Source organism: Setaria italica, chromosome II (assembly GCF_000263155.2).
Source record: "Setaria italica strain Yugu1 chromosome II, Setaria_italica_v2.0, whole genome shotgun sequence".
Taxonomy (NCBI): Eukaryota; Viridiplantae; Streptophyta; class Magnoliopsida; order Poales; family Poaceae; genus Setaria; species Setaria italica.
In genome coordinates, this window is record NC_028451.1 from 16240467 (window position 1) to 16262753 (window position 22287).

General features: G+C 48.2%; 2 protein-coding genes across 2 annotated transcripts; one reads left to right on the plus strand and one right to left on the minus strand.

The window, feature by feature from the left end:
* The first annotated feature begins 468 nt into the window (after positions 1 to 468).
* On the plus strand, positions 469 to 13733 carry LOC101785705 (RNA pseudouridine synthase 4, mitochondrial). The gene is made up of 10 exons (XM_004956219.2): positions 469 to 828; positions 1574 to 1645; positions 2879 to 3019; positions 3111 to 3158; positions 3240 to 3317; positions 4533 to 4646; positions 4768 to 4860; positions 6658 to 6769; positions 12912 to 12958; positions 13062 to 13733. Exons 1-10 carry the CDS (start codon positions 499 to 501, stop codon positions 13422 to 13424), a joined length of 1398 nt encoding a protein of 465 aa, XP_004956276.1. The 5' UTR covers positions 469 to 498; the 3' UTR covers positions 13425 to 13733.
* A 105-nt stretch (positions 13734 to 13838) lies between these two features.
* LOC101786110 (pre-mRNA-splicing factor 38-like) lies at positions 13839 to 17469 on the minus strand. The gene is given in 7 exon segments (XM_012843424.3): positions 13839 to 14467; positions 16110 to 16189; positions 16274 to 16400; positions 16538 to 16628; positions 16759 to 16880; positions 17015 to 17108; positions 17111 to 17469. Coding segments are annotated over 7 exon segments (1170 nt in total). The 5' UTR covers positions 17304 to 17469; the 3' UTR covers positions 13839 to 14004.
* Positions 17470 to 22287: the final 4818 nt, after the last annotated feature.

Consider the following 22287-nt stretch of genomic DNA (forward strand, 5'->3'; position numbering starts at 1 on the left):
AGGAGGAGGATGGCAGGCGGCGGCGTAGGCCGGGGAGGAGGCAGACCACGTATGGCGGCTCAGGTGAGGAAGGGGCGGATGGCAGGCAGCGGCAAAGAGAGCAGAGGAAGAAGATGGAGATGAGAGACTGAGGCTGCACATGTAAGCGGTCCACATCAGCAACATAATCCACCTCAGCACTCCAGCTTGGCAAAACCACCAGAAAAACCACTATAGGGGGTCATTTAAATGGATTTGCAAAGATGAGGGGGTTAAACATCCGGTTTTGTACTTAAGGGGTGACGTGGTTGATCCTTAATATGTTGGGAGGTTATGTAGATTTTTTCCGATTTTTTTGGCTGCTGGGCTTATGGTCGGGCCTAAGCATACCGTCTGTCGGTTTGTTTGGCCCAAACCCGGCCCATCTATGTTGAAGGGCTTCTTTCTCTTGATCCAACGGCTAGTATACAAGCCAGAGGGTCAGAACTCAGAAGACAGAAGACACCGGCCGAAGTCTCAATGGCGATGAGGACGGCGCCGCTCCTCTTCCGCCGCCGGGCCGCCGCCGCTCCAAAGCCGCTAAAACAGCACGTTGCCGGTCTGTGCGCCGCAGCGGGACACAGCGCGCTAGAAAACGGCAGTCGCAGTGGCGGTGGGGAGGGGAGCAGGAAGCGGTGGGTGGAGCTCCCTCCCTTCGCGCCGCTCGATGCCAACGCTGCCGCGCGAGCCATCTCCCGAAGGGACGGAGGAGAAGGCGCGTGCTCCAACGACACAGCGATCAGGTGGGTGCGGCGCTGCTGCCCGCACATGCCGGCGTCGCTGGTGCAGAAGCTGTTCCGCCTCCGCAAGGTGCGCGCACAACGTGCTCGAACAAATGCTTCAGTGCTTGTCCTCTTCCCTCCCAGTTGATTCGCCTAGCTTGGAAAGTGAAACACCATAAACTTTACGTTCTTCTTCAGATCTTACATGATTAGCTAATTGCTTGGTCTTTGTGGATAGTGAATTTGTAGTTGGTTTACGTATCAGCGCTCATGAAAAGAATTCTAAAATGTTTGTATGAATGGGTATGGATGAGCATGTGCACAAGGAAGACTTACATACTGAAAGTCATCTCGAGTTGGATGCAAATTTATCCCTCATGCACTCAGTAGCATGCTCACATAATAATGTGTTAAAAAAAGGAGCATTAACGATAGAAGACCAATGAAAAATCGTAGAGGTAGGTATTTGCTGATATGAAGTTCCAAATCTGGACTCAGTGGTCACTATTTACTTCAATAGAAGGAAGGAAAACGGCAGTGTAATTTCTTCCAAGCTGAGTGTTCATCTGAGGCCACAAATCGTTAATAGAGATTTTTTGTAAGCATGAGGTACTTTGGAGCATGCCTTTTTTTATTTCTTTATGGAATTGAGTCCCAAAAGTGTTGAGGCTCAATTGCGGGAGATTAGCATTCTATTTTTGTGTTTTTTACTTATTCTGTCCTCTCTCTATGCAAACTTGTAATATTTTGCCCCCTTGAGTGCTGCTACATGAAGGTACAGTTTATCCTCTGACTAAAAAAATATTTCTTGCGCTGTGTCTTCACTATTGCAGGTTAAGAGGAATCTTCTGACTGCTGATACCTCTTCAACAGATGGTATTGCTGATCAACTCCGGTTGAGAAGGGTAATGAATGACATGAGTGAATCAGAAATACCTGACAGTCTGAATTTTAATTTTTCCCTTCAGATGCTTTTCCTTCACAAGTTGTGTCATGAGTAGTTTGTAAATTGGGATACATCGTACACTTGCTGGCGTATACACATTTTTGAGAAAAAATGTGAATATATTCTTTGAAAGAAATAAAATATGTTATTTGAGTGAGTTATAACTTTAAGGTTCTGCAATGATCTCTTAAAAAGGTTTATGATCTTAAATCAATGTAGCTAACATTAAGGTGGTGCTGTGTTCCTTATTCACAAACTTCTCTTCACGTAAAAATGGTGATTAGATAAAAGATCTGCCTTCATCTAATATATAAACCTATATGCACATGTAATCGTCAGTTTTATTTAGGGCCAGTTTGTGGTTGCTGTGCTGTGCTGCTCTAGGATGGCAATCTTTACTAATGCTAGTAATATTTTTTGTGTTATGGATCCTAAAATGATGCTCATAACCAACTCTCACGTCCATATCTAGAAAGAAATAAGTTCTTTTAGAAAATCCACCACAATGCCAAACGGATCCACGTAATATCAGGTTGGTCGGAGAGTTGCTCCACCAAGTATTGAATTTTGCGGACTTTGAACTCCATTCTTTGCCTTGAGAATTTGATGCTCAATGTATCACGGGCATTCTACATGTTAGTGAAACGATGATTAGCAAATCCTTTTCACTTTAATCACCTATCTTCACATAGTACTATCACTTAAATGAGAAACTTGGTAGCTTTCATGGTTTATAACTTGTATGATGCAATAGCAGTCACTGACCAAATAATGACTTGGACTGGTGGCATCAGCAACAAAGTTTCAACATAATGCCTCAGTTTTGATAAATCATTTGTGTTTTAGCAATTATCAGGACCATCTAGTTCACATTTTCTTCATTACCCTACCCCCTCATTTTTTCCATTCCTGAAATGTTGCGTGTCCAGTATTTTTCATGCAACCATATTTTATTGTCTGCTATAAAAAAGTCTTGTTTTTTTGCACTGCATCCTCATACAATTATCATGCTTTGTTGTAGTATTTATTGTCTATTGCCAAAGAAAAAAGTGGCATGGACGAAGAACATCCAATGATATTATTAAGGGAGACCATGTTTAGTTGTAGCCTAATAAGGTTATAGATCATAATGTTTTGACTAGTAACTGAGTCCTCTCTTGCAGTATGTGACCTTGTTTTAATTGTTTGAAAGGTTTCAGCAAAAGATGAACTTGTGCCTGGTGATATTCTTTTTCTCCCATTTAACATTCAAGAATCTTCTGTTTCTGAGAAGACAAAGAAATTCGGTAGCAAGAATGAGATTGATTTTCTACGCAGCCTTGAGATATACAAGGTGTAAATTTATATTTATTTTTTGAAAGATATGTTGATTAGACTGAATGATAAATAATTTTATTGGCAATTGGCATCTGTAATTGTTTCAGGATAGGGCCATCATTGTGCTCAATAAACCACCTGGAATGCCAGTGCAAGTAAATACTCTTATGTTCTTTCCCTGCAGTTTCAGAAAATTTCAGGTCCTATCTAAACCTTTTTGCTTCTTAATTCTGAAGGGTGGTGTTGGCATAAAAAATAGTATTGATATACTGGCGCCACTGTTCGAGGATGGTTCTTCTGAAGCACCTCGACTGGTGAGTTCTGTACGCTGTAGTTGCTACTCGCTTGCAGTGCCCATGGTACATGTGTATAATTGTGCAAACCTGCTGTATTATCTTAACTAAAATCCTGTTACTTCCTTCAATGAGCTAGAAGTGTTAACTCAAATTTGCGTTGAAGAGCTCACAGGACCTTTTTATAGCTTTTATAAAATCAGGGTGCAGAATTTGAAGACCCAAACAGAATAAGATGTCTAGCAGTATTAAATTAAATAATAGACTGTGAAGATCATTGTTCTAGTCTTATATAAAATATCAATCCTCATCTTACAGTAACTAACAAGAACACAATGACATTTTTTTTGTTAAAAAAACAATCGATGTGTTTTTAGGTGATACTTTGCATAATATTTCTTTTGGAAAATGTAGTGTGATAGCTGTCAAGAAAATTGTCGTTGTCATACTGGTTTAGGTGCCTTCATTATTTCTAGAGCTGGATATCAAGGCTGGTAACCTGCTCTCCTTGTCAAGGTTGCCAACCTGCATAAACACTTAGTGTGGTTGATAACATTGTTTCAAGGACCTTGACGAAGTGTAGCTGCTATTTGGCTATCATCTCTTTCAACAGTGCACAAATCAGTATTGATTATTTTAAGTGCACTTGTGTGAGGCATTTATACTAGAGGAGTTAATTGGTGTTAGTGCTAAGCCCTGTAATCTAGTAGAGCCTGCTGTCAGGGTCACAAGCATGGGAGCCTATAATCTATGTCTTCCGATTCCTCTTTATGATCCTACCCCAAATACCATGCTGTTCCCAGTCTACACTCTAGTCTATCTCTTGTGACATTTAGCTGTTATAAAGGAATGGTTTCTCCGTGGCCTGTGAACATTTTGACAATTCGACATGCCATTAGTGTGGGTGAAACAAAGAATAAGGGTATTCTGGTAGGCTTCGTAAGAAGCTATTGAATGTTTGTTTCAGAGAAACAGAGTTCGGCATGAATGTTTCAAGGTAGAGTAGATCAATCTCAAATTAGTGAATGCTATATTCTGGTTGGAACTGGCAATACCATGATACTCTGTATTGTAGCGTTAAAGTAGCATGTTTTCTGAGATTATGCAAGCTCTCTTTATATTCTTAGTGCCTCGGAAAGTTGGCATTATGCTGGTGCCATTTCAATAAACAACTTGTTTGTTAGTTTATGCATGCCTTTCGTGTTTATTAACGTTCTTATTTTTTTACCTCACAAGGTCCATAGGCTTGATAGGGATTGCAGTGGCGTCCTTGTTCTGGGAAGAACCCAACTTAGTGCTTCCATTATGCATGCTATATTTCGTGAGAAAACTGCTGATGCTTTAGCTGATGTAAGTTAAACGTATATTTTTAGAAATAATATTACTCAATCCTGCAGCATTTTGTATTCTCATGCAACAGCAATGTTATTATCTTCACATGTATCTTGACAATATTTTCCATTATGTCAAGGGTACTCAACAAGTACTGCAAAGAAAATATGTTGCACTTGTTATTGGAAGACCTAGGCATCCCAAGGGCTTGTTGTCAGCTCCACTTGCAAAGGTTCGTAGGAATATTGTTGCAACTCTTTTGCATTTATCTTACTTACAGTTCAGAAATGTGCACAACTCAGTGACAATGGACTAACCTGAAAGTCTCTTGAACAAAAAACTCAAACTAGGAATTCTATATCTGAAAGATTACTTGTTTTGTATGAACAAATCATTTACTTGTTAGGCCATCAGGTGCAATGCATATTTGCTGTGTCGCAGATCAAAGAGGGACCCTTTTGTTTTCTCAGGGATGCTGCAGCACTATACTTTCGAGTTTGTTTGTTTTTATTGCAAGAAGAGTAATAAAAGTTACAGTAATGGCAGATGTTCCTGACTTTAACAGCAAAATTACAGTTGGTCATTTTTCTGATGGCAAGACCCAGATTATAGTTTCTTTGAGTGGCAAGTTTTCCATTTTAACTTGTTTCTTCTGGGTGAAGTAATGATGAAAAGATATGTAGGTCTCATCCATTTACTTTATTTTCTTTCATTTTCAATGGAGGTACCAGCGCATGGAAACTTGTAGGGGTTTCTTGTCAGGGAAAGAAGTCTATTTAACCTTCTCAATTAGTAAGTTGTGCCTATTTAGCCTGAGACTACAGAACTGTATACATATGCCCCCTGAGGTGGTTCTTGCCAGTTTTGGCTAATGACATGGTGACGGCAAATCAAATCTCTCATGTGCTCTCCCAACTTGAGAGATGCTGTCTCACTGGCTCCCTCACAACCTTGACTCCTTTTCCTGTGTTGAAAATGGCTCCATAGTGCCAAACAAAATCATTCCACAAAGCCCCTGTGTCTGCTCAGTTACATGATCAGATATACTTCTTTCTTTTTTTGTTCTCCTGAAAGATATGCATCATATGTGACCTGCTTCCATCTAACTAAGAATCAGTTGAGATACCTGCCAGTGAAAATTGCACCTCTCTCGCTCTACTTTGTAGTTTGTACAACTGGCAATATCCACCCGTACTCTAACTCTGGCACCCAGCCAGCCACTGACTTGGTTTTTCTTAGATAATGGAAAAGGAGTTCTGGCCTTTTGCATTGCATTGTCCGATGCATACTGCTCCAACTTAATATTACAATGATTTGTTGTAAATGATAAATGGGGAGGTAACAAAAGTGAGGAAAAACATCATTTCATTCTTTTTATGGGAATACATATAAAAAATACATTCGTTCTAGTACAGGTTAGCTAAGTTGATCATGCATGTGGGTAACTGCATTATTGATTTGTGTTAAGTGGGACATTATGGTTTTTATGAAGTCAATCACTGAGTTTTGGTTACGTTTTGGAATAGAACTCCGTTATTTTTGTTGTCTCAAACTTTTATTTCTTATCCTACAGCTTTTGGAACTCTGATCCATCTCAGAACTCTTCTTTCTTTTCCATATGGTTTGTTTGTTAGGAGTAATCCTGTGCGTGCTGTCCAGGTTCTGAGTGTCTAGGTGCAGAGCCTGTCCAGGTTCAGAGTGTCTAGGTGCAGAGCCTATTTACTTAGCAGATTTCCAGCTGCTAGTTAGTGAGAATAATAAGCCAATCAAGGTAGTGATGGCTGTAGTTGTTAGCTTTCAATTACAGGCCCTATTGTAGCTCTCGGCTGTGTATAAATAGAGAAGAAAACAGAAAAGGCAGCAAGCAATTGCAGCACCAAAAGACTACTGTGTATGTGTGTGTTCTGTGTGTGAGTTCCTGGGTTACCTGTGAGGCTTTAGGCCTTTCATTGTTCACCCACTATATTGCTTGCCATTTCCTGCTGTTTCTATTGGCAGTATTTTATGGTGGTGCTTTGCACTTTCACAGATTGTATTACAAGATGGCAAGTCGGAGCGTTTAACTGTTTGCGCTGGTTCCAATCCTGCCTCTGTTCAAGATGCTTTGACAGAGTACCGTGTGATTGAATCTTGTCCGCAAGGTAGGAAGAAACAAAAAATTGCCTGTTGAAGAGCAAATTCTGTTCTTTTTACTAGAGAAGTAAATAACTAATGGCCTGTAATAAGTAGCATGAGAAACTGTAGAACTCTAGGACACTAATGCTGCTAATGAGAATAATGTCAAACAGCTACAAATGATATGTGAATAAAAACGAATTCAGTTAGAAAAATATGAGCATAGGCAGCAAGGTAAAACTGTTATGTAATTAAGATGCATTTGTCTGGTCTGCTATTATCATTGATGATCCAATTTTGTGTTTTCTAGTGCTTTAAGTCCTGGATGAGTCACTGTAAGCTTAGCAAATTAAACAGATTGCTGAATACAATGCATCATATTATTGAACATTGTTAGAAAGAGTCCTACTCCTATAAGGATTAGGTGCTGCGCCTGGAATATGCCTAGCTATATTAGTGCCGGCCGGACTCTGCTATATTGGTTAGGATAGAGATATGGGGAGGAGTCCTGATCTCTTAGGTTTCCTTTCGCCTAGGATCCTCCTCCCCTATATATGTAAATGTATTGTCTCTCAGATAATCAATCTACTATTTCCACGTATCTCCTTTGCTTTCATGGTATCACGAGTTTAGGGTTCTTCTCCTCAACTCCGCTTCCGCACCAGCGCGCCGTTCCCGACGCAGCTCCAGCGCGCTTCTCCTCAGCGCTGCTCCAGCGCGCCTCTCCCCGGCGCTGCTTTATGGCCGGCGCCAATTCTGACGCTGCCCCTGTCGACCCTGGCACGGTCCAGGACCCCGACCTCGTCGCCGACGCCGCCGCGGATCTCCAGCGCGCTGAAATCATTCGCGCTGCTGACGAGGAACGCGAGCGCGCCGCTCAGGCCCAGCGCGCGGCAGCCCTCGCCCGTGCGGCCGACGCTGACCGCGAGGCTGCCCTCGCACAGCAGGAACGCGACGCGGTTGATGCTCGTCTGCGCGATGCCCAGGAGCGCGTTGCCCGCGAGCGTGCCGCCGCTGCGGTCCCGGCGCCCGAGGACAACGCTGCCTCCCCCTGTGACGCCGCGGACGGCGCCACTGTCTCCCTCCTCGACGCCGTCCTTCTCCAACATGAAGCCGCGACCCTGCTGAATCTACACGCTCAGGCCGTTGCCGTGCAGAACATCTGGGCTCTCGTGCCGCTCCTCCTCGACGTCAACTCCACCTTCTACGCCCGGTGGCGTGAGTCCTTCATGCTCACCCTCACCAAGTTCTCCCTGGAGCGCCACGTCCTCTCCGACGACGTCGCCCCCACCTCACCAGATTGGGTGCGCATGAACGCCGTCGTTCGTACCTGGATTCTCGGCACCATCAGCGATGACCTCGCCGACACGGTGTCCCAACGCAGCGTCCCTACCCGCGTCCTCTGGCTCGCCATCAAGTCACAGTTCCTCGGCAACCGCACCACCCGCGCTCTCTACGCCGACCAGGAGTTCCGAGCCTTCTCTCAAGGGGATCTTCCTGTTGCTGAGTACTGTCGTCGCTAGAAGAAGCTTGCTGAGGACCTTCGCGATCTTGGCAAGCCCGTCTCCGATCGGACCCTCGTCCTCAACATCGTCCGGGGCCTTAACGAGCGCTTCCTCGCACTCGGCCTCCACATCCGCCGCATGAACCCACTTCCCAGCTTCCTGCAAGTCCGTGATGATCTGGCTCTTGCGGAACTCACCATGGCCAAGGCTGCCCCTGCCATCGCTCTCGCCGCGGTGCCCGGCTCCAGCGGCTCTGGTGGCCCCAAACCGCCCACTTCACAGCAGCCTCCCCAGCGTCCTCAACAGCAGCAGCTCAGGGGCGGCACCGGAGGCTTCGGGGGCGGCACGGGTGCCTCGAGGGGCGGCTCCACCTCTGGACAGCAACAGCACCGTTGGAAACGGGGGAAACGCGGTGGCCAGAAGTCTGGCAACAACAGCAACAACTCCGGCAACTCCTCCGGCGCTAGCGCTCCAGGCCAGCCTCCCTCCGGCTACAGCTACGTCAACCCTTGGACAGGCGCCATCTACATGTGGCCTGGACAGTGCCCGCCCTCCGCCCCGCGCCCGCCGGCTGGGACTGCCCAGCAGCAGCCCCAGGCTTTCTTCGTCGGCCCTCCTAGTCAATAGGCGGGCCAGTGGGGGGTCCCTTCTGCTGCCTATGGACCGGCCCCCAGTTATGTCAGCGCCCTTCCTCCGACGGCTGGGTGGGACCAGCAAACCTTGGCCGCCAACTTCCAGACCATGTCGCTGCAGCAACCTCAACAGCACAAGTGGTTCCTCGACACAGGTGCTTCCAGTCACATGACATCGGACGCTAGTATAATCTCCCCCACTCCTTCCTCACATCATCTTCCATCTAACATTGTTGTCGGCAATGGGCATCTCATCCTCGTTACCTCAACTGGCACTGCTCATTTATCTCCTAACTTCCGCCTTAATAATGTCTTGGTTTCTCCATCCCTTATTAAGGATTTGATTTCTGTTCGCTAGTTCACCACTGACAACAATTGCTCTGTGGAATTTGACCCTTTTGGCTGCTCTGTGAAGGATCTGCACACTCGGAGCGAGATCATCAGGTGTGATAGCTACGGTCCCCTCTACCCATTGCGGCTGCCTGCTTCTGTATTCCATGCGTCCACATCGTCTCTTTGGCACCAGCGGCTTGGGCATCCGGGCCATGAGGCTCTCTCCAAACTAGCGCATTCGTCGGCTATCTCTTGCAATAAAAGTGATCACAGTACTTTGTGTCACGCTTGTCAGCTAGGTCGTCATGTCCGCCTACCTTTTCGTGTGTCATCCTCTCGTGCTAGTCGTCCTTTTCAATTAATTCATTGTGATCTTTGGACTTCACCTGTCGTTAGTGTCTCAGGTCATAAGTATTATTTGGCTATTCTGGATGATTTTTCTCATTACTTGTGGACGTTTCCCCTTCAGCTCAAGTGTGACACTTACTCTACGCTCACTAACTTCTTTGCCTATGTCCGCACACAGTTTGGCGTCACCGTCCAGGGCATTCAGTGCGACAATGGCCGCGAATTCGATAATCTCCGCACCCGCACATTCCTCCAGTCGCACGACATCCACCTGCCCATGTCCTGCCCCTACACCTCTGCTCAAAACGGTAAAGCTGAACGCATCCTTCGCTCCATCAACAACGTCATCCGCACCTTGCTGATTCAGGCGAGCATCCCCCCCATCTATTGGGCCGCGGCACTAGGTACTGCCACATACCTCCTTAACATCCTTCCAACCAAAACCCTCTCCTTCTCGACGCCACACTACACCCTACTGGGATCTACACCCTCATACGAGCATCTTCGTGTTTTCGGTTGTAAGTGCTATCCCAACCTCACCACCACCGCCCCACACAAACTTTCCCCTCGTTCTGCCCTATGTGTCTTCCTCGGCTACTCCCCTCATCACAAGGGCTACCTTTGCCTTGACCGTCATTCCAACCGCATCATCATATCGTGCCACGTGGTCTTCGACGAGTCCTCCTTTCCGTTTTCGGAGGTGTCTTCTCCCCCCACGCGTGCGGCCTTTGATTTTCTGGATGAGTTGACTAATTCGGTTCCAGTTCCCTTCGAGCTATTGCCCCCATTGTTTTCTGCAGGTTCAGAACCACTCCCTGGTGCCTCCCAGGCCGCTTCCCAGGCAGCGCCTAGCTCCCTGCCTGGCCCCACCATGCCGGCTCCCTCGCCAGGCGGCCTGCTGCGCCTGTCGCCCTCACCGGCCGACGCCACTGCCTCGTCGTATCGCTGCATGATGCCCGCAGGAGCGCCCCCAGGCCTCCCTGCAGCTCCATCGCCCCTTCCTGGCTCTTCTCCAACACTAGCCAGAGAGGGGCGCCCGTCCCCGGTCCTCCCTGCAGCCCCGTCGCCTCCTCCTGGCTACTCGTCGACACCAGCCAGGGACGTCTCTACGGCGCCTCCACAGCCTGTGCCGGACCCTGAGCGGTTCCGCGGACTGGTTTACTCGCGCCGCGACCAGATCTCGTCGTCGTCGCCCGTCCCTGCACCACCCCCGTTGTCTGCTGTTCCTACTGGCACCGTGCCCATCACCCTTGTGATAAATCAACACGGCATGATTACCAGGGGCAAGCGTGGCATCAGGGTCCCTGCTCTCTTTGAGGCCTCAGCTCTGTCTCCAGTACCACGAAGTTATCGTGCTGCTCTCGTTGATCCGAACTGGCGCGCCGCCATGGAGCTTGAATATTTTGCCCTCTTCGCCAATAACACTTGGGATCTCGTTCCTCGACCGTCGGGCTCTAATGCTGTGACAGGCAAGTGGGTATTCAAGCACAAATTCAAGGCTGATGGTTCCCTTGAGCGATATAAAGCACGGTGGGTGCTCCGCGGCTTCACTCAACGGCGGGGCATTGATTTTTCAGAAACCTTCAGTCCAGTAGTCAAGCCTGCAACAGTCCGTACTGTTCTCTCATTGGCTCTTTCACATGGTTGGCTGATTCATCAACTCGATGTCAACAATGCCTTCCTGCATGGGAACCTGACCGAAACAGTATTTTGTGTTCAGCCATCTGGGTTTGAGGACTCTGCCCGTCCAGGTCATGTATGCCGCCTGAACAGATCACTCTACGGCCTCAAGCAGGTGCCTAGGGCTTGGTACAGCAGATTCGCCTCTCATCTCCTGAAGCTTGGGTTTGTTGAGGCCAAGTCGGACACCTCCCTGTTCATATATCGCCGCGGGGAAGATCTAATCTATTTGCTGCTCTACGTTGATGATATAGTTCTGACCGCCTCTTCAGCATCTCTCCTAAAGCACACCATCGGTGCTCTACAGCAAGAATTCTCAATGAAGGATCTCGGTCAGTTACATCACTTCCTTGGCATGCATGTTCAGCAGACCCCCTTGGGTCTCTTTCTCTCCCAACGGCAGTACATGATCGATATTCTTGAGCGAGCTGGCATGAGTGATTGCAAGCCTAGCGCCACTCCGGTCGACGTCAATCCAAAATTGGCTGCACATGGTGCTCCATTGAAGGACATTACGGATTTTCGGAGCCTGGCAGGAGCACTTCAGTATCTGACTTTCACTGGTCCGGACATTGCATACGCTGTTCAGCAGGTTTGTCTACATATGCACGACCCGCGGGAACCACATCTGGCTGCACTCAAGCGCATCCTACGCTATGTTCGCGACACTCTTCATTTGGGATTGCTTGTACGCCCCTCCTCTCAGTCCGAGCTGGTTGTCTACTCTGATGCCGATTGGGCAAGTTGTCCAGACACTCGCAAATCAACTTCTGGTTATGCCGTGTTCCTCGGGGACAATCTTGTGTCTTGGTTGTCCAAACGTCAGAATACGGTCTCTCGTTCCAGTGCTGAGGCTGAATATCGGGCGGTCGCCAATGCCGTTGCTGAAGCTACATGGCTCCGTCAGCTGCTGTCAGAGATGCATGTTCCGTTGCGCAAGGCAACTTTGGTTTATTGTGACAACATCAGCACGGTATACATGTCTTCCAACCCTGTCCAGCATCAGTGTACGAAGCATGTGGAGATCGATCTTCACTTTGTTCGAGAGCTTGTTGCCCTTGGTGATGTCCGCGTTCTTCACGTGCCGACGACGTCTCAGTTCGCCGACATCTTCACCAAAGGACTGCCATCTTCGGTCTTCACTGAATTTCGGTCCAGTCTCAACGTTCGCTCCACGGACGCTTCAACTGCGGGGGGGGGGGGGGGGGTGTTAGAAAGAGTCCTACTCCTATAAGGATTAGGTGCTGCGCCTGGAATAGTCCTGTGCCTAGCTATATTAGTGTCGGCCGGACTCTGCTATATTGGTTAGGATAGAGATATGGGGAGGAGTCCTGATCTCTTAGGTTTCCTTTCGCCTAGGATCCTCCTCCCCTATATATGTAAATGTATTGTCTCTCATAGGTTTCCTTTCGCCTAGGATCCTCCTCCCCTATATATGTAAATGTATTGCCTCTCAGATAATCAATTACAGATAACTACTCCCTCTGTTTCAAAATGTAGGTCGTTTTGATTTTTCTAAATATATATATTTTGCTATGTATCTAGAAGCAAAATGTGATGCAATGAGACTGCTTTAAGGAAAACCCATCCTAATATGATGTAGACTTCAATTACAGATAACTATTATTGTGATTTAAATAATAATATTGAAAGTTTGCTAATAATTGTAGGCTATACTTGGTTAGAACTATTTCCTCGTACTGGAAGGAAGCATCAGGTAATTATAATACTCCTGTGTCAGTCATCTCTGAACAAACTGGTTTCATCTTACTTGAAGACACTGAAAAATTTGCTCATGTTTTCTTCTTGAACCGAACCAGCTCCGAGTCCATTGTGCAGAGGTTCTTGGAACACCAATTGTTGGGGATTACAAGTACGGACGCCAAGCGCACCAGAACTGGATGCCTCTTCCCATTCCGCAAGCAATGGATGTGGAAATGCTCAAGAAAAGGAAGCTTCCCTTTGGACTCGCTTTGGGTGGTGGAAGCGTAGCTGAGGACCAGCCTCAGCTTCATCTACACTGCAAGCAGATGATCCTTCCTGACATCTCAGCAGCTATGCAGCGGCTGCAGTCTTCAGAATCCAACCACAATTTCTCTGATCTTGAGAAACTCAGCTTTGTTGCTCCATTGCCATTGCATATGCGGTTGAGCTGGGAGATTTTGAAGTCCGTACACAAGTAATACTGTCCTTTCATCGGTTGGTCATGCCTGGTTGGTGGTTGCTTTGTTGTAATGCTGGAACTGGCTAACTGCGGATTTTGCTTTGAGACAATGCAGAAGCTTCGCTTGGTAGTTGGGACAGCCTTATGCCATTAGTGCTGACTGAGTTGGGGTCCTCTATCTATAGTGGTTGAAAGATCAGATAAGCAGAGAAATATTGTTGATAAAACAAGTCTTATGTTTGCTCCAGAGAAACCCTACTTTACATGTAACGAACCTAAGGAAGGGTTCCATTAATGCGCACGGTTATTTACTTAAGGATTACATTAATATGCACGGTATGAGAATAATGTGCAGCAGACTAGCGCAGCATAACGTGCTCGGTTGCTGCTTTCCTTCATGCTTAAGCAGTCACAATCGAAACATGCATCGCAATGGACAACTAAACAATCAAATGATATCGTTACATTAAAATTAATAGGTAACTACACGAAGCTGAGGAAGCCAGAAAAAAATGTTGGATGCATATCCACAGCTCAGCATTTCCAGTTCAAACTATCACAGCTGACAAGCTTCGTATTAATACACTACAGCAAGAAATCTACTTCAGCGGTTTCAACCCTAGTGAGGCCCGGAGCTTGTTCATTTCTATGATCTCAGGATCATTTGGATCTGGAGCATTTTGTTCTCCCTTCTTCTCTTTCTTTTCCTTCTTCCTCTTCGGTTCCTCCCTTGTGGCGCCATCCTCACCACGTCCTCGAGGACTCACACTGCCACGATCACGCCTCCTGCGGTACTCTCCATCTTCACGGTCTCTGTCTCGCCGATCCCTGCTCCTTGAGCGGCTCCTGTGCCTGCCACGGTCTCTGTCCCGGTGTTCCCTTTCCCTACCATCCCTCTCACGGTCTCGGTCCCTGTCTCGGCTGTAGTCATCGTCTCGCAGACGGTGACGGTCGCGATCCCTATCCCTGTTTCTGTCCCTTTCACGATCTCTATCTCGGTCTCTGTCCCGTCCTCTCCCATAGTCCCTATCGTAATCCCGATCTCTATCATGATCTCGGTCCCTGTAGCAGAGATAGAAGTGCAGCAGTTATTACCTAAAGGCGGTTAAATCAACAAACATCATGTCACTGCAATCACAAGGGAGCAAAATTCTCAAGTCAAATGTTTTACTAAAGACAGATCCCCATGGCCAAAAAGAGATGAGTAGTCATCATAATACACCTATGGAGGTACAGTAAAAATAACCAAATTGACTTGCATGGCAATCAAATGGAACAAGTATCATACTGTATTACTCATTAGCAAGACACACAGTACCATACTGGCCACAGTGTTCCAATTTAATATCACATTTCAGTTTCAACAACCTTTTGTTCTTCTATCCATTACTTATCCACACCTGATGAAATACTTTGGACTGAATAGGTCTGTTTTTAGTAAAAAAATTTACTTGATAAAAAATCCTGCCTTCCCCAAACTTTTAAGTTACAATTTTTACGTTACAATACCAGAAACAGTGTTTGCAAAATGCTAATACAAAATCATTAACATTTCTTTTATCCCAGTTACACCCTTGGTTTACTGAAAGCAAACAAGATTTGATATAATGATCATTTGGCTGATCAACATATGACAAGTACATCAGAACCTATACACTTCTAATAAAGAAAACAGAAGTATTTAAGTAGTTCACAGAAACCAAACATATGTTACACATTAAACTTTCATGAAAGCAAGCAAGTTATTGTGAAAACCTGAAATGTGTCAGCCAAAGCAGCCAGAAAATATGCAGAAACAAAAGAAAAGAAAATTATGCTACGGACTTCAATGTAAACTAAAACAAGCGAAATGATATCAAGATGTTAAATTCCAAGCTATTTATGACTTTCTATCTGTTTGGTCCATCATACTTCTCACTGCACACTATCAGTGCAGAGAAACCTGGCAGAGCCACAATTTTCACTCTAGGAAGCAGTTTACCTACCAATGGCTCTTGATATTAACATGCCATGGCAGTAACACTGATATGAAAACTGCAATGATACAGCAACAGCTTCCAGTATATGGTATCAAGAATAAAAATCAAAGGCATCTAGACTAGAAATTAAAAAAATGATATTTTTATCAATCGTCAGAACTTAGAACATTATTTTATTAAGCTGGTCCAAGACATCATATTCAACGCTATCTGCCGTATAGGCGTTAGGACAAAATTTAATGAGTTTTTACTGTGCAGTTAGCCAGAACACAGATAATATACACTGAATGCCAACAGGATATCAGTAAGAACAGAGTTCTGCAAAACAAAACTGCTGTATGTTCTATAATGACAGTAAGGCATGGTATTTTATTTTGGAGCTATCAATAACAAAGACAAAACATGCATGCGCTCACTAGACACTTGACCAAAAAGTATGACTTAAGCAGAATGGCTCTCATGATTAGTAAAAAGGAATGGACTTCAGGTTCATTAACCAGTCAAAAGGCATTTTACAACGTTGTTGGCTTGAAATTTCAGAGATCACATCACACAATCAAAAGAGTGCTAACAGCTTGAGTTTAGTGAACTCATCTTTTTTACTCTGATACATTATTTTCACACAAGCAATATTGATACTAGACACTAATTAGCAGGCCAAGAAACAGTCAGAATAATTCAATAACAAACCAAAATATGAGTGCAGTTCATAGAGAGCAGCATACCTGTGATGCCTTTCGTGTTTCCGGTCCCGGTCCCGGTCCCGATCCCGGTCCCTTGCAGGGCTTCTTCCACGATGATTATCCTGAAAAGATGATAAAAATGAATTCAGCATACCAAGTTAAAATTTGGTAGAGTCACTGCAGATTGAATTGAAAAGTGTGTCAACCTTCTCATGGCCATTAGGCTGGTCAATTTCCATAGGTTGTTCCTCCTTGTCTTCCTCTTCTTCCTCAAAATCATCCTCAAGTGCACTTCTTCTTGGTTCTAGAGTTCCAGACGCTTCAAGAACCCATCTGATCAAACAATCCACAAAAGTCCACTCACGAGATGAAACTGAACGCTAGAGATTTTTTTTTTTGAAGATATGAGCAAGCAGAAAACGATTTTAGAGCACCTCAGAGGCTCACTGAACATTTGGACTAAAACAAACCTTTTCTGAATACGGGGGAGGGCTGTATCACAGGAGTAGTCCTTGGTCAGCAACTCATCGATGAACTCATCAACATGGGTAAGTGCGAACTCTGAAATGAAAAATGAATACCTTTGTAAATAAATGCAAGCCCAAATATTCACCCCAAGTTTAATTACAGTTACCAGTGCAAAAACAAATGAGTTTTGAGGAATTTAAATTGGGGAAAAGCAGGTGCCTACGTCCATCGCTGAGCTTATGCCTGAGCTTGCGGTAGTCGTTGTAGAGTGGCTCCAGATACTGGTAGACATCAGCAACGGTGCCGGTGAGGCGCATGTAGAAGGCCCCCAGAACGCGAACATACCTACCGAGAAAAGCAACATCAATGCCGTGTCAATTTGACAGAAAGGAACTCCCAACCCTTGAGGGGGGGTTTGGGGGGGGGGGAGGAAAAGAATGGAACCAATTAGAAATCGGCAGACAGAAAGAAAGGCGTACTTGTAATCCTCGTTCTTGATGAACTCGACGACGATGTCCTTGTCGGGCTGGATCTGCAGCATCTTGAGCGCGAGGCAGAGGAACGGGGTGGGCTGCGGTTGCCGCCGTAGGTCCCGCCGGTGTGGTCGAGCTCCATAGCCTTGTCGACCAACGTCTCGGCGGTGAGGCCAAAGCAGTGCTCCTTCCAGTAGGTGCTCTGGTAGATCTTGGAGTGCACAATCTTCTCCACCAGGTTCTGCGGGTTCGTCCCGTGGATGCTCTTCGCGAGGGGGTCTGTGCGGTTCGCCATCCCTTCGGCAACCGCGCCCCGCGGTCGCCCCTCGCCGGCGGCGGCGGCTGCGGCTGCGGTTGCGTGGTGGTGGGGATCAGATTGGGGTTTGCAAACAAAACCCTAGCTAGCCGGTCATTCTGGGAGCAGGCGAAGGTTATGAAAGAGAATCGGCAAGTCCGGGGTCGGTTGGGTTCGACCGTTAGAGTCGCTGAGGGCGTGATGGCTAGGCGGAATGGTGGCATCCGGGTATCATCTCCTGCGCTTAAACGTGATTGGTTGCTCTCTTCTCGCACCATACGGCTGCATCCTTTTGGTCCACTCCACCCCCTCTCATCCCACATCTCTCCATCCGTCCAAAAACGACCTTCCCTCGCGAGCTAGGATGGCACGGTGCAGGTGAGCGCGCAAGACCCATGTGACATGCACCCAACTCTTATCCATACATGCAACCAAACACGATTCCGTCTCATACTGGACCAACAACAAAGACAACCAAACATAGCTCAGTGCATGATTTCAGTCGGCCTCCCGTGAGCCTGGACCGGTCCTCCATATCGGCTCCCCATGCCTGGAGCAACCAATCACGCCATGAGGATGTGCTCGGTTCGGAGATGGGATGATCCGCCCCCGTTTTATGGGATGGTTCATTTGTGTTTTTTAATGAATCCATCCGGTTCTCTGTTTGGTACGAGAGATTGAGAAAATAGGATGGATGACGATTTTAACACCATTAGCTACAGCAATCGGATCCCACCTGTCATATAAAAGTGGACCCCACTTGTCATTCTCTATTCAATTTTGTTCCTCAAGAGCCTTCTTCTTCATCTTGTCCCATCTTCTCATTTGTTTCCCACCCCTTGTTGCCTGCGCCACCCCGCAGGCAGGCTACCCCGCGCGGAGATCACCAGCGCCGCCCCTGGATTGGCTCCCCAGGACGCGCCGGCAGCCATGGCCGGGTGCTCGCCCACGCCGTCCCCAGGAAGAACTACTCCCAAATTAAGTCAAGCTCCTCGCGCATCCAAGGTCTATCCTTCTAATCTCTCCTCCTTTTCTTTTTCTTAAGCCACACATCCACAACTTGAGCACTATCTCCTGTCGGAGTTATGAGCCTGGCAGTCCACCTGGGGTTACCCAAGTGGTTGATTTGTAGGCGAGGACCGTCACGAAACCAAGAACTTGATGGTGATCACGAGAACACGAAGGGGACACAAGGGTTTTAGACAGGTTCGTGCCTCAAAAGAGTAATACCCTACGTCCTGTATGTTGGTGGATTGTATTGCTCAATGATTCGATGCCCCAGGAGGGCGTTCTTGGACGCCTTATATAGTATGGTGACCAGGAGTTACAAGTCGGTTTAAATCTAATCTACTCAGTCTTTACATGGAAGGTATTCTAAGTCGGATTACAATACGTGTCCCAAAATATCCGAGCAGATTTGGACAGCCCAGTTGCCTTGTCATGTACTCCAAGTAACTTTGTGTCCTTAGCCCGCACGCCTTGGTCAGGGGGCCCACTTGTCATGTCCGGCCAGTATCCTGGTTGGTGAGGACCCATGAGGTACCCACATTCCTCAAGCCCCCGAGCAATGTGTAGGCGAACAATAACTTAAGGTCGTCGCAGCGAAGCTTGAATTCAGGTCAGCTAAAGCTGTGACGGTGTCATGGTGGTGGAGAGGCTGCGTAGTGCTCAAAGAGGAAGAAAATTTGAGCGAACGCAGGGCCTACGCGTGAAGCGAAAACGAGCGCCGAGTTGATGGATGCTGACGTCCAGCAGGTTGGAGCGACGGGTGTGGAGGACGTCGCAAGACACACTCCGTCAGTAGCCTCGAGCATTGAAGTGATTAGTATAATCAATGCAATTGTTGAATGAGAGAGTTTTACCCTTTTGGAGTAGCTCTCTGGGTCTTGACACAGTTGTGGAGGCTTGCCGACCAAAAAACTCATGTCCAAAATATCTTAGGGATAGACATTGAAGCAATAATTAGTAAACGACAATAAAGTCCTTCTTCTCGGGAAAGCTGTTGTTTAACCAGTGGGGCGATGGCAGAGTACTTGCACATGGGGCTTTTCTTTGTCACAGTGTAGTACTGGGATTCTTTTGTTGCCAAAGTCATGTCCGCGGGAGTGCTATTTTTCCAGGAGGGCCACATGGGGGCACTGTTCATCAATGTCCTGTCGATAAGGTCGGGCATCACGTGAATGCTGTATGGGCACGTTGGTGCACCCTGTCGTGCATTTACGGATGCTTGTTGTAGCGTTTTGGAGGGAATCCGGCTGTTTTGGCTATAAATAGGGCCACCTCTGTATCATGGATGTTCATGGCTCGAATTATAGTGCTTGTTGCTTTGAAGCTTGTAGTGTTTGATAGGGGTAGCGTCCAGTAAAATTCCTAATGCCAGAAGAATTCTTGTGAATTATGCCCAGGCTCTTCGATCGAGTTGGGAGGTCACAATGCTAGAAGAATCCTTGTGAGGAAGGTGCATTGTGAGCCCCGGAGTTTGTCTAGGACACCGCTGAGGAAGACCTTGAGCACGGCTTTTTTGCATTGCTCTTTTTCCTTCTTCTATGTTGAAGCTGTTTATCCTGGGCTTGCGGTAGTCCTGGAGCTGTTCACACACGCTTTGTGATATTGTAAAAGTCTGGGATTTTTTATTTTAGCTCAATGAAAGCTTATATCCGTATCAGTTTCCCGAGTCTGTTGCGCCGTGGAGGCGTGTCGTTATTTGGATGTTGATGTTTTGTTCATTGGGTTGTTGCACTGCGGTGGTTAGCCGAGTAGGATTTGGGTGCCTAGCTTCGTAGGAGAATGTTGTTGAGGGCCACGGAGGCGCACCGACTAGATTTGAGCGCCTAGCCCCCAAGGAGGGGACTGGCAAGGGCCGCGGAGGCGCGTCGAGTGGAAATAGGCACCCAGCCCTCGAGGAGAGATCTGGCAAAGGCCACGGAGGCGCGCTGAGTAGATTTGGGTGCCCAGCTCTCGAGGAGAGGACTGGCAAGGACCGGGAAGGCTTTTCAAGTAGGTTTGGGCGTTCAACCCCCGGGGAGAGGACTAGCCAGGGCCTAGGAGGCGCGCCGAGTAGGATTAGAGCACCCAGCCCCTGGGGAAAGTATTGGCAAGGGCCTAGGAGGCGCGCCGAGTAGGATTAGAGCACCCAGCATCTGGGGAGAGGATTGGTAAGGGCTTAGGAGGCGCGCCGAGTAGGATTAGGGTGCCTAGCCCCCGAGGAGAGACTGGCAAGGGCCGCGGAGGCGCCGCGAGTAGGTTTGGGCGTCCAGCCCCCAGGGAGAGGACTGGTAACAGCCTAGGAGGCACGCCGAGTAGGATTAGGGTGCCCAGCCCCCGAAGAGAGGACTGGCAAAGACCGCGGAGGCACGCCAAGTAGGATTAGGGTGCCCAACCCCCGAGAAGAGGTCTAGCAAAGGCCGCGGAGGCACGCCAAGTAAGGGTAGGTGCCCAGCCCCCGAGGAGAGGTCTGGCAAAGGTCGCGGAGGCGTGCCGAGTAGATTTGGGTGCCCAACCCCCGAGGAGAGGATTGGCAAGGGTTGCGGAGATGCGCCGAGTGGAATTAGGCGCGCAACCCTTGAGGTGAGATCTAACAAAGGCCACGGAGGTGCACCGAGTAGATTTAGGCGCCCAGCCCCGAGGAGAGGACTGGCAAGGGTCGCGGAGGTGCGCCGAGTAGAAATAGGCGCCCAGCCCCCGAGGAGAGGACTGGCAAGGTCCTCGGAGGCGCGCCGAGTAGATTTGGACTCCCAACCCTTGGGGAGAGGACTGGCAAGGGCCTAGAAGGTGCACCGAGTAGGATTAGGGCGCACATCCCCTGAGGAGAGGACTAGCAAAGGCCGCGGAGGTGCCCTGAGTAGATTTGGGCGCCCAGCCCCCGAGGAGAGGACTGGCAACGGCCGCGGAGGCGCGCTAAGTAGGTTTGGGCACCAAGCCCCCGGGGAGAGGACTCGCAAGGGCCTAGGAGGCGCCCCGAGTAGGATTATGGCGCCTTGCCCCCAAGGAGCGGACTGGTAAAGGCCGCGGAGGTGCGCCGAGTAGAAATAGGCGCCCAGCCCCCGAGGAGGACTGGCAAGGGCCGCGGAGGTGCGCCGAGTAGAAATAGGCGCCTAGTCCCCCGAGGAGAGGATTGGCAAGGGTTGCAGAGGCACGCCGAGTAGAAATAGGCGCCCAACCCTCGAGGAGAGGACTGGCAAGGATCGTAGAGGCACGCTGAGTAGATTTGGATGCCCAGCCCCCGGGGAGAGGATTGGCAAGGGCTTAGGAGGCGTGCCGAGTAGGATTAGGGCACCCAACCCCCAAGGAGAGGACTGGCAATGTAACAACCTTGGTTAATCAGCCGAGTTAACCTTAAGACGAGTCCCTAATTCCACTGACTCAGCCTTCCTAAGCATGAGCGCTCAAGGTCCGGTTCTCAACCCCGATCCCTGAAAACCCAACCAAAACCGCTGGTTCTTTCTAAGTCTCAAAGACAGAGTCTCTTCCAATCTTGGAGCTGAAAGAGAACCAGCGACTGAATGGTGGACCCCAACCAGCTCCCCTGTTCTCTCGAGACCAACGTGCCTGAGCAGCATGCGCCCGCTTCAGAGCTCCCTCTCCGTGTGGCTCAACTTCTCCGACGCCCGCCGCCTTGCCCAGTCACCGGCCGCGATAAGATGGATCAGCGCGCCCTCCTCCCCAATCATAGCGGAAGCCCCCTGCAACCCTTTCTGCCTCGCCTCGTCTCGCTCGCGCCCTCACCGGCCACGCCAAGGTGCCCCGTCGCTGCCGTGGCAGAGTTTTTGCCGCTGCTGCGTCAGACCACCTCGCGACCCGCACCCATCATCTCGCTCGGATCCTCGGCTGCAAGCTCCAATACCTTCCGGTTTTCCCACTTCTCCACAGTCGCGCCGCCCACGAGCTCGCTCCACGACGATTCCGCCCTCGCCAACCATGACTCCGGCAGAGACAGCTCCTTTTCCCACCTCGCCAGCAATGTGCCCCGGCAAGCCGCTGTTTT

Bases quoted from the DNA above. Each gene is read 5' to 3' on its own strand.
- LOC101785705 (XM_004956219.2), top strand. From the start codon at position 499: ATGGCGATGAGGACGGCGCCGCTCCTCTTCCGCCGCCGGGCCGCCGCC. The intron at 3,318-4,532 runs GTGAGTTCTGTA...TTACCTCACAAG, and splicing joins CTTCTGAAGCACCTCGACTG to GTCCATAGGCTTGATAGGGA. The intron at 6,770-12,911 runs GTAGGAAGAAAC...TAATAATTGTAG, and splicing joins GATTGAATCTTGTCCGCAAG to GCTATACTTGGTTAGAACTA.